The sequence below is a fragment of the Prinia subflava genome, chromosome 17 (genome assembly GCF_021018805.1).
Source record: "Prinia subflava isolate CZ2003 ecotype Zambia chromosome 17, Cam_Psub_1.2, whole genome shotgun sequence".
Taxonomy (NCBI): domain Eukaryota; kingdom Metazoa; phylum Chordata; class Aves; order Passeriformes; family Cisticolidae; genus Prinia; species Prinia subflava.
Genome location: NC_086263.1, coordinates 13,717,019 through 13,733,065, shown reverse-complemented (window position 1 = coordinate 13,733,065; position 16,047 = coordinate 13,717,019). Strand labels below are relative to the sequence as shown.

The following is a 16,047-nucleotide window of genomic DNA, read 5'->3' as shown; positions in this document are numbered from 1 at the left end:
CTCCCTTAGCAATTTGTATAAATTCATTTTTAACACGGTGTTAGTAGCAGCAGTTGCACTGTGCAGCTGTAAATTCCTGTGTTTGGGTTCACTGCAGTTAAAACATGGCCAAACACAGTCAGTCCTTGTGATGAACGCTGATAATAATTTAAAAATACCTCCTTGGATATGTTTTAATCCTGGTTTAATTGAAATACAACAAAATTCATACCTGGAAACACACATGTGCACTTTGGGCATGCAATAGCTCCATGTATATCAGCAGCACTATTCATATATATTTATATATATATCTATATATAGTTATATAGTTTAGATGCTGCAGAGGGTAGGGACCAAAGCATGCCACAAGAGCAACTCTAAATAAGGTTAAACCCGACAGACTGGATTACTTTTAAGGATTCTGGGTGAATCAAATATTTGTTCAATTAAAAAGAAATTAAAGGAAACAAAAAATCATGTGCAAATAATGCCACAAACAGAGCAAATGAGACAGAAGAGGTTCTTGCAGAAGCCTTTCATTAGAAGGAGCACAAGTGAAGTCAGGCACAGAAATTAAAATGTGTTCTGTTCCAACTATATAACTTAGCAGGAATGCTGAGGTTATATTACTCTTGAAATTTTGGAAAAGGCAGAGCCATTTATTAGGAACGGTTTGATACTTAAAAATTAAAAAGAGCAACAAAAAAACAACCAAAAGACAAAGAAGGAAAGAGGTTTCATAAAAAGGTTTAGTAACACTCACAAGCATGCCAAAAACTCCAGTATAAACTAGCTTAAACATTGCAAACCATGCACAGGTCACCATTTACAATTAAAGGAAAGTTGTGTTAGAGAAGTGAAAATTAGTAATTTTTAAAATGCTGCTATAAAATAGCCAGAGATTCAAGTCAGCATGTGAAATCTCCATCTAAGAAATTATTTTATTGGGTGAAATACTGAAATTGGCATTTCTCAGAGAATTCATCAGGAACATAGGGATGAGTGAAGGAAATGAAGGCTCTGGTTTATAAAAGTCACAATTTTTCAATCATTGTTTACTTTGCTAAACTACAGCAAATTCCAATTTTTCCCCTCCCAAAAATTCAGACACTAATTAGAATGAAGTGATCTGTGTATTCTCACCTCCCCTGTTATTAATATTCAATACCAAAGGAAAAAAAAATACTGGCCATGTTGCAACTTGTTCAGAGTTACATCAGATAACTCTGAATTACAGCTGGTCTGGGGAATTCAGCACACTGGGAGTTAATACTACAGGAGTATGAGATGAATCTCATGACATTTGGGGGATTTCTTAAACTTTGTTTTCTCCAGGCATCATGTTGTTATGTGAGCATCTATTGAAGTACAAACTAACACCCTTCAAGCACTGTGTAGAGAAAGTTGAAAATATACTGCATTTATCCTTCAGTTTTTAAGCCAATCAGTTTCTGCAGACTGGATTCACTTCTGAAGTTCTTGAAGTTTGGAGAAAGAAAGGATCTTTCAGATAACAAGAGGGAGGGGGAGCACATGGATTGGAACAGAGAGAAGGAAAAAACCAGACATAATTCTCCATTACTTCTCCCATGTACATTTCTCAATCCTTAGATAAATTTTTGAGGAAACACATGGTTTCATAATAAAAAGACATAAAAAAGAATCTATGCATTGACTTAAAAGAATTAAAAGAAAGGCTACTATGCAGACTCCAGTAATTTAAAGTGGTGTTGTCTATTCCTTGATTTTCTGTCCTCACTGGTCACTACAGATTAGTTCTCCAGGGAGAGAAGATGCAGTGTGTACATTCATACAAATATGCATTTGTGCATGTATATTTAATGTGTTATTCATTAGCCAGGTAATCAGCACAGAACTGCCTGCCTGGCAGTTCCTCTGGGTGAGTCTTCAACCTTCTCTGCACAACTCTGTGGTCCAAGATGACCAGAGGAGGAATCTTGTAGCTGGAATTCCCTGGAATATAAACTGCAGCAGGCTGATGTCCATGGCAGGACAAAGTGGCTGCACCTCAGTCCACAAGACACAAATGTATCAATTGATAAGGACAATATAACTAAGAAATTACTCTTTAAATCTGCATATTTAATATAAGGAACTAGGGGAGGTTTCCTCCTCTACAGCATAATGAAGATCTGTTATGCTGTTGCAGCTGATTAATTTGGTGCCCCAAACACAGACTGAAGGCGTTTCCAGAATAGCTGCAGAGTTGAATGAAAAGTTTTTAAACATATTCCCATTTTGCCTTGCTTTGTGCTAAAACATTTTAAGGAGTTCTAGGACTCACTATCCCTTCCTTCCTCTGACTTCCTTCCCTCAAACAAGCAGGAAGCAGCCTGGGATCTGTAGTAGGAAGCAAGTGAAGGCAGCTCTCTTTTGAGCCAGCAGAAAAGCTCTCGTTAATACGATGTTAGCTGCTATTTTTAAAATTGGAAATGAGGTTAAGAATGGTTTGAAGTCATATCAGCCCTGACTAAGGCTGTCACATTGAAACAGGATGCCATGGATTCCAGAAGAGACATTACTAGACAGAAGTCATCTGTCTTCAAATACAGACTTTCCCACTTTAGGAAAACATACCCCCAGAGGCCACTGGAAGTGGAAGATGACAAGCTTTTAAAACTGATGCTTACAAACTACTCAGTTTAGAATACATGAGATTTCCTTTCAAAAAAAAAAAAAAAAAAAAAAAAAACCCCAAAACATACAGAACAAAAAAACCCAAACAAAATCAAAACACACACACACACAAAAAAAAAACCCACAAAAAATCAAAACCAAAACAAAACCCCCCCCCCCCCCAAAAAAAAAACCCATCAGAAACAGAAACAGAAAAAAAAAAAAAAAAAAAAAGAAAAGGTTTGTTTTGGAGGAATTCTATCAAGGAAAGGGCATATGAAATCAAGTTTGCTGCAATTATTCAATCATTGGAACATATCCAAACAAGAGGAAAACAATTTGCACGATAAACTGGCATTCTTAACTGTGATTCATGTCTAAAATGGCAGGATAATCAGCAAAGGGACGCTTGTTAGTGAGGAGCGTCGCCAGCCCACGCCTCTTACCTGTCATTGTACACTGGTAGTGAGAAACCACTGTTGGGGTGAAGGCTAAAAAAGAAAAAATTAGGGAAAGCAAACTGAATAAAACAAATGTGTGTACATATATTTGTGTGTAAATATTTCTACATAGATACTGTGCGTGTACCATGAAAGCACAGGTGTGTAAGTAAGCTGGCATGGTCTATTTCAAAAAAAAGGTTAAAAAAAAAATCACACACAAGGGTGGCATTTCATGTGAGGGGAATAGATTTATTGCCTGTACCACGTAAATAAACCTAAAGGAGCAGACTGTTACATTCTCTACCTAATACAGATCTAACTTTTGATACTATGCAAGTTTTGCAGGATTAATGTTAGATATTTCTATAACTTCTATAAATAAAAATAAAATATTTTTGTTCCAATTAGGTGTGGCGCACGTGTTAAACCCACAGTCTGACTCTTGGAAAGCAAGAACTAACATCTCTCTCCCGTGGCCTGCACTACTCTCTCCAAAGAGCTCTTTCTTCCCCTTAGCATATTTTTTATTTTTTGCCACTGAACAAATAGGAGGGACAGGTATGATTAAAAACAGAAACAAGAAATTCAGGCAGGAAAACCAAACCTTGTAATTTCCAAGCTTTTCGTTGTTCTTCTTTGGCAATTTGTTCCATGTCTTTGTCGTATATGTAATCTTGACACATAAAGCAGTATATACCCCCATACAAAAGGTCTATGGCTGCAAAACAGAAGGGAAGTTGGGGAGGAGGAAAAAAGATGTGAGTTCATAAACCAGAAGGCATTTTAAAGCAGGCTTCCAAGTCAGGCAATTCTTTCCTCCAAGCAGTCCACAAAAGAAGAAAAATCTGTACCTTAGAATCTGGAAGAGGGGAAAAAAAAAAAGAGAAAAACCCAGACATTTTTCCAGTTTCAGTGTGAGTTACTCAGTTGCTTGTGGCACAGCAAGAAAACTGTGCAGGACAAGAAAGCATCAGCTGCCTTCAAGCTGTTTGTAATCCACAACTTACCTTTCAAACACCTCAGTTACCAAGAGGCATCAGGACAGGGAGTGACTACACCACACACAGAACCAGCTCTGTAAGAGTTGATATATGAGTTTGAAATGTCTTTTCCTAAGACTTCAGCAATCTCTCTTCATGGCCATTAAAATAATCAGAAAAGCATCTAGTTAAAATCCAAATCAAGGCTCAAAGAGAAGACAGCATTGCAAATTCAAAGCTATTTCTGCAGGGGAAAGGTTTTTCAGGGTAGTTTATCCACAGGTTACTTCTGTCTCAATTTTTCATTTCAGACACCCGTTCAGAACAAATAAATGAATACTGACCAATGTAAAAAATATTTTTCTTGCACAACCTTAAACAAAAGAAAGCCAAGAAACAGAATGAGAAATGTCATTTTACTCCAACATATACTATGGAAAAAGTGCAAAGTAATCATGGTTAACTGCTGATTTTCAATACACAGAGATGAGAAACAGCCACAATCACAAGAAAGCTAAAAAACACTGGGTACTAACAAATCTTACTGAAACACAATCAGCAAACACCTACGAAACACATCACCCTTCTCCCTTCAAGTGTAGAGCTTTCATTTATTTTTGATTTATATTATTTTCATTTATTTTTGTTTTTAAATCCCTTTTATTTCCAGATAGCTTTAGTGCTTTACTTTTCCAACTATAGCAACTGATGTCCTTGTGGAAGTGTTAGAGACCAGAGACGATGGGAACACCACAAAAGCAAGGAAGTGTGCTCATCTCATCCAGGCAAAAAACCCTTGGATGTTCAGTTTTTGAAAGATCCAGGTGAAAGGAACTGACTTTGCTCAGCTGGGAATGGGACACTTCACCACAATATTTGATACCATTCATCAGACAGGAGATATTTGTGAATCATGTTTTGGTATCACCTCCCTTGGATCACTGGGTGCACTCAAGTAGAAAAAAACATCCAGCAGCAACTCAGAATTCAGGTCAGTTTTTACCTGTACTGAAATTAATTCCATTGTGTGAATTTCTGTGACTCAGTCTTGGCATATTATCAACCTCAAATCAACATGCTCTGTGTTCTATGCAAGAAACCTGCATTTTCTTCAACTTCTGTAACAAAGGAGGCTAAATTGGCAATTCTTTCAGACCATTTTAAGCCGAGGTCTGAAGCTAATTCATGCTCCCTGATTTCTCACTTGGAGTGTTAATCATTAAGCCCATTCCAGGTAATTGGCTCAGGTTCCCAAGAAGTGATTTGTTAAACTTCAGCCAGCCCTCCACTGGATCTTGTCTCTGATCTATCAGTACAAAGCAGGCATCTGATTGCCTTCCTCCTCATTTCCTGGCACCTGGAATTTGCACCACAGGTCAGAATTCCTGAACTGATAAGAAGGGAGGAAAAGAGGGGGAAAAGGGATTACTTTTGCTAAATGATAATGCAGAGAGAAGTGCAGGTATTTACTGTCAGGGAAAACAAACAAACAAAAACAAACCCCAAACTTCCCTCTGTTGCCCAAATCTTTTAATCCACATTAAAAATGATAGTCAGTCAAGCATTATCCTTCTCTCTCACATTGAGTATCGTCTTCTAATATTTGAGATAGAACTATTCCATTAAGTGCTGCTTTTTCTTCTTTTTTGAAACCAGGAGCCAACAGGTGAGAAGCGTTTTTGTGGCTCTGAAGCCTCCAAGATGCCTATTGGCCCCATATGGATCCAGAATTTTAATGTTTAAATTCGATTTGCCTGCAATCCAAACATGGCAAGCACCCAATACTATCCTGCAAACCACTTAACACCAGGAGCCAAATGGGCAGCCCTGTGCTGTACACTCTGTGATGGTTTAGAATATCATCCTACAACTCCAGATGAATCCAAGCCAAGAAAGATAAGATGAAGAAAAAATGTCCTGGTATCCCTATGGAATCTAGACAGCAAATATGGTTTTAACTGTTAATTTGGAGGAACCACAGTGTGTCAAACCATTTCATATTAAGTTGTTATAAGTGGAATATTAATTCCAGCTCCTTGACCTCATTTGGAAATACATGGATTGTACACACAGTACCTACCTCTGTGTGCATGCCCTAATATGCTGCAGAGGAGGCTGCAGCATTCCTAGACTTAAGTTGTTCTGTTATAAAATTTATTTTACCTTTTGTCAGTCTTCTCCCTGCCCTCCTCTGACCCTACAACCTTCCACAGTTCCCCTCTTTGCAACAAACCTTTGAAAACTGAGAAGAATTAAATCCTCCTACTACAGCACCTCTTCTTGATCCCACAATACCATTCAGGTTTAAAGGAGAGGAATTGTTAAACATTCCCTTACTTCATCTGGCTGGGTTTTTTTCAGAAATCTGGGGGAAGAATCCCCAAATCACAGTCACCAAGTTTTGAGCTGCTGCACATGATGTGATACAAATTGCTTCTACTCATCTGCATATTCTCATCTGAACAACAGTGGAGACTTATCTAAAAACCACTATTTTCAGTAGAAGCAGTAGCAAGATCCAGAACTGCACAGAAGCTGGTGGCTATCTGAGGAAAGCAGATACATCCAGAGCTGGCAATGCACAGGTAAATCAGCAAGTGGGCTTTCTGAGAGATAAGAATATTCCAGGTATAGAGAGAACTCTTCAGGAGTCCTTTTGATAATAAAAGGAGCTTTTGAGGGATGGCTGGCAGGAGCTCATCACTACCTGCACCTTCCAGAGCAGCTCCCAGCAGAAGACAGCTCCAATTAACTTTCCTGTTGCCTCCTTACGAGTCCAGTCTGGCTCCAAGCTGGAGCTAAGGCCCAGGAATGCCATGCTGGAATGTGCCTCATACAAGCAAATGAGGATTTCCCTGCAATATTTGCACAATACATCCCAGAGCAGCAAATACTGTTAATGGCAATCAGGAATATTGAAAGTTCAAGCCATATCCTGCAACTGCCCTGTGAATCCAAAATGCCTTCCTCCTTTTCCTCCTCTTCCAATCAAAGATCCTCCAGTTGGCATCACAAGGATATTACGCTGAAGTACATAATAAAAGGATATTATGTTGTGATTTTGTACCTTCTGCTATCAAATCTCACCTCAGTTTTTTTGCTGGAGTCACTGAGGTTATTTAATTCACAGGGCTACCCAGCCCTCCTCAGTACAAGAAACACGTCTGAACTTTGTGACCATCAGGAATTTAACACACAGAAAAATTCCTTCTCCTCAATTACTACAAAACAGCAGTAAATCAGGACTGGTTCTGCTAGTTACGTCTGTGTCCTACACACTCTGCTTTCAGTTCATTCATCATCAATTTCCCTTTTCCCTGCCTCTTATGCACCATGATTCCCATATTGATCCTTGCCACTTCTATCTCAAGTAATAATTTCCAAGGGGTCAAAATGTCAAATCCTTTACTTGATCCCGACAAGTCAGGTTCAGTGTATTTACTTTTTTCTGTGAAAATCAGTTGTGTTATCAGAAAAGGCATATTCATGTGCCACAATCCATCTCTGACAGAACAGATCACTTTCTGTGCTGGTTTCCATTCACCTTCATCTCCTCAGACTTCTCCACACCACCATGAAGTAAAGCATTAGAACTCAAATCAAGAGGCTGGTGAAATGCCCAGATGACCTTTTCTACCACTTTCTGAGGCTGGATGTGAACAGATAAACCACACTGCTACTCCATACTACAGGAAACTGTACTGGGAACAGCTTTAATTCCCTTTTCACATAGGGTGCAATGAAAATCTTTGCTGTTTAAAAAAGAACTGGCAGAATCAACACTAGAGTCAGTATCTTCCAATTCAAATGAAAATTAAACAGCTTTTACTGTCATTCCTTTATAAAAGTGTTCTGTTTCTATATATTAAATTTCAGACAGGTATGCACTAACAGCAGTAACCAGATTTTTCTCTTTTACCAACTTCAGTATAGAAACCAGCTTTCTATCATGTTTCCTCTGAAACAGATGAAAAAAAAATAGTTATTTGTTTTCTACAGGAAGCAGAAGCTTTTTGAATTGTACCAAAAATCCTCAACTTAATCTATGAGCATTATTATCAGGCTCCCCCACCCAGTTCCTCTCACCACAAATGTATTTATTGGACTGAATTTTACATCAGCATATACTTAAAGAAAACAGTTCTTCAACAGTTTGTGATCTAATAAATAATAAATGTATTCTAACAGGCCCAACTTCATAATGAACTGGTTTTGCCAGTGTCTCTAGAAATGGAATAATAGTTCAGTCTTCCAACTATTTCTTGCTTAGTCTTTAAGCCATTAAACCTCACTCCTGCTAATTCACCTCCCTCAATTCCTGAACTACAGCGTGAGGCCCCAGAGCAGATAAAGACTTCACCCAAAACCTGCACCAGAAGTGCTGTTTCAGAGACACTGTTCAGGTGTTAAAATGCATCTCTAATAGAAAAAAGCACAGCGTGGACATACATGAGTTGGCTCCTCAGCAGGGCGATTAAATAAATAGTTCTGCACAGAGCTTTGGTACCATAACTGAACTAGTCCAACTGAGAATGGCCACCTGTAACAGGCTGTCATAAGCCCTATGGCAGGGGGTTTTTCTGCAATTAAGAGTGCGTATTAAAAACCATTATGTAACAGAAAATATTCACTCAGAAAGAATACTAAAACTTCATTTGGTGTGTCTGCCCAGGAGTTTTCAGTCCGAATCAGGAAATTGATAAATTAATCATTGCTATGGTTTTGAGATGAACTTTATAGTACCAAGCTCTCTTCTCTTTTAGATCTACTGTTCACAGACATCTTCCTGCTTATGCTACTCTGGAATTGAGTTACTGTGTATTTTCCTTCACTCATAAGCTGTACAAAAGATAAGGAAGAGACCATCAACTTTTACAAGGATAGAATTCACCACCAGATTCCCCAGGTGCTGAACCTGACTTGGAAGGATTATTTAGGAAGATGCCAGAGTATGTTGATGGCACACATTCATTTAGGACAATCAAAATAGCTCCAGAAGGATTTCAAGTTCCTTAGCAAATAGGCAACAGAACCAAGAGTGAAATTCCAACCAGTGAAGAGGCAGACAAGTAACACCAATCAGAAAAGAAGTGTTGGAGTCCCTGAGTTTAACTCTCAAGTAACAATATCAGCTCTGTGTTGAACAGCAGGTTAAGAAGCACAAAATCTTGGAAGTATTATGGAAGTATTAACTAAGAATGCAAGTCATGAGCACAGCAAACTGTCTTAATCCAAAGGGCTGGCACAAGAAATGGACACATTAGTAGTGGAAAAGTGAAGTATGATGATGATATTGAAAATCATAAAAGAGTGTCAGTAAGAAAAGTTATTAAAAATAGTTTAGGTTCCTACAGATGGGGAAAAGGAAACATCTGACAGGATCAAAAATACTAAAAATCCCAGAAGGGATGAGTAAGGACTAGGCTTTCACCATTTCACAGCTCCTCACAAAAGACAGACAGAGCCCAGTGGGAATATCAGACTGTCCTGGAGATCGACTGAGAGAGACTGAGCAAAGCAGAGATTACAAAAAGCAGCTCCCATAGCTGGATCTTACCTCACCTACCCATCACCCACAACTGAAGGAATACATTGAATTAAGTAGAGTATTATTAACATACATTGAACAGGGAGGCAGATTCAAGAGCACAGGTATCACTGTAAGGTCAGACTGTGAGTGCCTAATTTGGATGGCTCAGGGAAGCAGAGGTAGCAAGGGATGTATTTAACTCTGGAATTTGATGCTGGAGCCTCCTGAAAGACTGCAAACACATCCCTGCCATGCTCAGACAGCTGTTACAGCTGAAATCCATGGTGTTTCTTACAACTGTGATTAAGTGTGCAGCTCCTGCCTGTCTCCATGGAGACTGATGTTGGCTCAGCAAAAAGTCACCAAGTGCTTTAAAATAATTCCTCTCCGTTTGGAAATTTCAAAGCACTTAACTTGTTTTTGCCTATCAGATGTTATTTTCCCAACTGAAACTGCAGCAGGAAAAGCAACCAAAAGCACTAGTAAAACTACAAAAATATTTTTAAAGCTCATTGCACATGCAGCTGGAAATTAAACACCAAAACATACATTCAAAAAAAAAAGAGAAAGGAATCTCCAAAACTAGAAATTGAGCCGTCACTTGCACAATCTTCACATTATGTGTATTTGTGCACCAAGTAATTTATATTTAGCTGCTGAAGAATCCTTTTTGGGATGATTCAGTGAAGTATTTTTTGCTTTGACTTAATTAACTGTTGACCTTTCTATCTAAAGGCTATTCCTTTTGGGAAGTACCTTTTCTGACACAGCCTTAATTGTCTAGTGCCAGGACAACAGCTACAACAATCCTTAAGCAAGAGCATCTTTAAGAATCTCTCTCCTCCATCCAGTTTTGGTTCCCCTTCAAGGAAACAGAAGCTAATTCACTACAGCAGACAGCAAATTCTACCTTGCAGAAAAAATAACTTGCATTTAAGCTTCCCAAACACATAAACAGCAGCTGAGAATGTGATTAAAAAGCTTTTATAAAAAGTTCTCCATAAATATGGTGAGTTTAGTGGTAAAAATATTACAGTGTTTACAAAGTGTCCACAGATAAACAGGTAAATACTATTGACAGTCTCAATTTAGCACAATGTTTTTTAAACCTTAAATGTGGCCATGAACTTGTATTAGCACAAAAAGTTGTTTTATATATAGACACACACCCCTTTTACCAGAAATTCTTTGAGTTTACCCCAAATAATTTGCACTTCTGCAATGGTAAAGATTCCAAAATAACTTCAGCTAATGAACTGACTTTAAAAGCTCTTTGAGATCACACTCTGCAAAAAGCAATTAAAAGATGTCACACAGGGTTGGTTTGGTATTTTCAGTTTTCAAAGAGTGGCTGAGGTTGGCAGGGATCTCTGAGGTCAGCTTGTCCAGCCCCTGCTCCAGCAGGGCCACCAGGCTGCCCAGGCCTGTGTCCAGAGAGATTCTGAATTTATTTAGGGATAGACCCTCCACAACCTCTCAGGGGAGCTTGTTCCAGTCCTTAGTCACCCTCACACTCGTGTGATAACCAGACAGAACCTCCTGTATTTCCCTTTGTCCTCGCTGCCTCTTGGACACCACTGGGAAGAGCCCGAGACACTTCTTTCAATCCCTCTTTGAGGTGTTTGTAGCCATTCATGAGGCTCCCCTGAGCCTCTCCTGTGAGCTGAGCAGTCCCAAGGCTCTCAGCCACACCACGATGGAATTTTCAGTGCTATTTGCCAGTATTCTGTTTTTCAAGACATTTACAAACTTAAAACTCTATCACTACTGAGCCTCATCTTTTTCTTTCCTGACACATATGGAGGAAGGAACTGTAACGATCTGGTGGTTTAAATGATCTTTTCCATAAATAGTAAACTTACACACTCGTTTCTTAAGCACAGGAGTAGACAGCACTGTTGGCCTTCTGGAGCTTTTCTGTCTTCATGGAAAATAAAGACAGTTTGTTCCATAAGTACTTAGGATAAATTAAATTAGGAATGGTGGCCACGCTGGTCAAGAGGAAATTTATGCCATAAAACAAAGCTTTTTTTTTTTTCTCTTTCTTACATAATTCCATCAAGAACGTATTTTAATATGAAGAAAAACTATATCCATCCATTTTAAAACAGAATTTTAATATAAAATATAGATCAGGATTTTGCATTATAACTCTTCTGAGCTCTTACCTATAAGCAATTTGAAACAAATAAGGTAATTCAAAACAAAACCAAAGGCTTTTGGCTTTGAACATGCAATAGCTCCAAAGCTGACAGAAGAGAAGAACTTCTTGGCCTTGAAACCAGCATTTTTTGAGACTGTTGAGGGAAAAGTACTCCATCTGAATGAAATTGTTTTCTTACTACTTAGGTTACTGACCCAAATAGAAACAAGAAGGCAACACAGAAAAATGAAGAAACAACCCCCTCCCCACCCCCAAACTTCAGCAGTTTAAATAATTCCGATTGCTACTTGATTAGTCTTCTTTGTGATAGAAATGATGGGTGTTTTCCTCAGCAAGAAAAGAAGTGAACATGACCTCCTGAAAAATAAGTTTACTGAAATAAGTGTTCTAGTTCCAGGCACCAAACCCACCATTTTTAACACTCAGGAAAAAACCCAAAACTCTGCCTTCTCACATTTTTATCTATGACATTAATTCATAAATACCAATATACGAAGGAAATTTTAAGTTGTGAAGATAAACTTAACAGTGATGCAACATAAGTTTAAGCACCAAGTTTAGAATAATATCACTAAACTAACCCAAACCACAAATAAAATTATCTCCCTGCCTGATGAGGTAACGACAAGAAAATATCACTTTAGTGGCCTGGAACAGACAGGGATAACACAGGGGAAGAGAACTCACCTAAATTGTGTCGCTTTGTCTTCGCGTGCTCGTGAATATGTTTCTTTGTAAAACAGCCAAAGAAGACACAGTAGAGGCAAGAGTGGAGTCTGTTCAGGTGGGCACCACACATATGACAAATGCACGACTTTGCCTGGAACAGCAGAACAGACAGAGAATTGTGAGTGACAGAAACCCAACCCCAACCCCAGGGAAGCGGGCACAGCTCTCACGGCCGCCCTTCCCTTTCACTCGGCGCCTCTGGGGTGCTGCGAACAGCAGGAACACTGCTCTGTCCTCGTGTGACAAAGCCACCAGCTGGACACAACACAGAAAACTCTTCCCTTTGTCCAACAGATTTCCAAGTGCTATCAGGGGGCAGGTGTCACGATTCAGATGAACACCAGAACCCAGGGAGGTTTCAGTGGTGAAGAGGCAGGAGTTTGGGTGCTGGGACCATGGCAAGAACTCTGCTTTTTCACAGCACTGACCTCCTTCATGCACTCAAAAGCTGTAATAAAACTTGAACATTAAAATGTGTGTGGGGATATGATATTTCATTTCTCTGCTGGGAGATTGTGCCAGATTCCCTCATTAAGTTTTTCTACATTAGTCCACAAACTAGTGGCATAATATCAAATCCATACCAGCCACAGTTACAGAAGTTGCCTTTGCCATTCTGAGACTGGCTTTGAACCAGGAGCTGAAAGCAACGGGCTGAACTATTCAAAACTACCCAGAATGGAAAGTTGCCTTGATTCACTGGAAATTAATAAGCACACACCCCTGACATGACTGTCTATGATAACAATACATTTTAACAAGTGAGGCTTAAGGAGCAAAAAAAGTAATTGAAAGGTTAAATACACTTTTGGACTCTTAATCATATTTGAAGCCCTCTAAGCCAACAGTATTCAAACTCATCTCTTAGCATTTAACTAAACTACTTCAATATTTTTTTTTAATTACTCTGTCTAACATGAGACTTAAGAGAGTTTTGAGAGTATGTCTTTTGTCAACCACATTCAAAGTAATTTAGGTTCAATACCATCTGACTGGAAGTTACAGACATGAGAAATTCCTTGCAGTAAATTCAGTTTTCATCTCTGAACTGCATTCAGACCTATGTCTGAGAGCAACTGAACTTCTCTAACAGCTTAGAGCTATAAAGAACACTTAGAGATATGTCTGATTTTACAGCCTAATCTGAAAATATTATTTCTTTCCTTGGTCAATATAGAAGGACCCTTTTCATACTAAAAAAAAAAAAAATAATTGGGATTACTAAAATCCTAAGATATCACCTAAACCAGGCAGTGCATTTCATCAAAAACAACCCACAAAATTCTTCAGTAATATTTGCCTAGTCTGTCATGACTTAAAATTACTGCTGAATAGATGATGCACAATCTTGTTCTCTAGTCTGGCATTTTTTTCTCAGAATACTTCTGGCTTTAAAAAAAAAATCATCAAAGCAGCTTGCAATATGTTGCACCATGTAATTTATTTTCAAGCTCTTACAAATTAAGACTTAAATTCTGAACCTCACATGTTGTGTATTCAAAGTTATCATAAGTTGTTAGGGGGAAATGTTGAATCGAACTCCACACACCTACAGAAAGAAATATTTTAAAGTTGGGCCAAAAAAAAAAAATTCACCACCACCAGCACAATTTCCATCTTTAGAAAAATGCTGCAGAACTGTCAAACTGTTGCCTAACGGCCGCTCGTTGGCTGCAAAAGCTAAATAGGACCAGCCTATCTGTTAAGATTGCTGCTATGACAACAACTCCAGCAAGCAGCTATTTTACTGAGCCAGCTAAAAATAAATCTTTTAGCATTAAATGTATTGTAAACACATGACATAACAAGCATGTAAAAGCTGGTCATTTTAGGCTAAAAGGCAGAAAATTTGTGTCTTAAAGTGGTTTTATTGCAATGGAAATCAAGAGAAATTGAAGAATGTATAAGAAATTTAGTGGTAAGTTGAAAGAGAAGTTCAATCACCTCTTGAAAGGAAGCTATTTTATCCATATCCTCTATTTACTCAGTATAGCTCAAGATGCGTTTTCAAAAGTTGTAAGAAAACAAGGTTAAAAGACAAGAGTGCAGAAAGAAATCAATATCAAAACCCATAGTGGCTTTTCTTAACCAGATTAGCTGTCTCCTTTTCATCTGTCTGTGCTTTTAAACAATTTGCTAAGTTAAAACAAAGCTGCCACCCTCCTACCCCACCCCAAATAATCAAATTACTTTATTTCATAATACTCCCACCCCTGCTCACATCTCTTGAGGCTAGAGTCTAAGATGAAACAGAATACTGCAAATGAGTAATGAGAATCAGTCAGATTCATACAGTCACCAGCTTGTCTTAAAACAGGATTCAACTTTTTTAAAAAGCAAGTTAGGTCTTGCTTATGGTCTGGATACTTTAGTGAACTCAATCAGGACTTCACCTACAGAATCAACCTGTCACTTCTCCTCCTCCAAGATACAGGAACATCCCTTCCTTATCCAAGACATAAGAGTGTTCCCCTTCCTTCATAGCCTCACCCACTATTATTCTGCTCCCTCCTCATTTTATTCTCTCCCTTCCTGCTTCTCTCCTGTATTATCCTCACCCTCAAGTACCCCACTCTCCATCTTTTGCCCCATTCTCTATTCACACCATACACAATCCTTCCTCTTCATGTCCCCAGACAATCTTCCTTCAAGCCATACTGAACCTGTGTCTGTCCCCTTCATTTCTGCTCTGATATTCCAACAAACCACACACAGAAACCAGAAGAGGCCTTGAACGCTTTCCTTCTGGAAGATTATAATCACTTTTTTAAATGATATGAAAGAACAGTCCTGCACAATATAAATGGTATATGCACATACAGAGTTACTGATAGCTCTGACAGCATCTCCATTCCCTCTGCAGTGCTTCACCCTCTACTGATCTCCTGTCTTGCTGCCAAGGCTGGGGTAACTCACAGGCCCAGACTTCAGGAATGGTTTTGTACTCTCTGTAGAGGAGGTTTAGCCCAGCAAAAGAGGGTGCAAACATTAGTGCAAGACACACAAAGGGGAACTGGCTGTGATCACCTGTGAGACAAGTCAAAAGTTCACCTCTAAAACTGCTCTCAATGCTGTGAACAGTGATGATACAAAATGAATTGAAAAAGAAAGCAGCAGGCATCACTAGGTCAGAAACTAGAGTGCTGACACTCCAAACCTTCCCAAATTGTCAGAACAGCTTATTACTAGTTTACCATCAAACCATCAGAACAGCAGTGGAGAAAATGAACACATCCACTCATGTTCTGCCCTTGCACTTCTCGGTCTGAGCTCCTGCTCGGCTGTCCTGGGCCAGCTCAGGCTCCATCTAAAGCAAGAAGGTCACACAGAGCAGGAGCATCACTTGTTCTAAAAACCCACAAACCTGTTTCAGCTTCATGTGACACTGGCTCCTCAAATCAATTAATGGCAATGGAAATAAACTATCCCTACAAAGCCAGAAGTGCAGGGAAAGCAGGAGGCAGCCAGTGACCTGAGCTATTACGAACTCTCCATCCAATTTGCAGCTATTTCAGAAATCGCCATAGAAATACAATTTTTATTTAACTATATGTGATAAGAGGAAAACATCTTTTTAGAAGT

The 16,047-nt window shown here is 38.9% G+C and overlaps 1 protein-coding gene across 4 annotated transcripts in view; it reads right to left on the bottom strand.

Annotated features, from left to right (window-relative positions):
- Positions 1–16,047, bottom strand: part of USP22 (ubiquitin specific peptidase 22) — an 89,454-nt gene that overhangs the window by 44,867 nt on the left and 28,540 nt on the right. For 3 of the 4 annotated variants that reach the window (XM_063414811.1, XM_063414813.1, XM_063414815.1), the window contains exons 2-4: positions 12,424–12,556; positions 3,667–3,780; positions 3,066–3,110 (exon numbers count right to left, since the gene is read on the bottom strand). In XM_063414811.1, coding sequence (XP_063270881.1) covers positions 3,066–3,110; positions 3,667–3,780; positions 12,424–12,556 — 292 coding nt within the window. The remainder of the gene's footprint in view (positions 1–3,065; positions 3,111–3,666; positions 3,781–12,423; positions 12,557–16,047) is intronic. The other variant, XM_063414812.1, reaches the window with a different exon arrangement.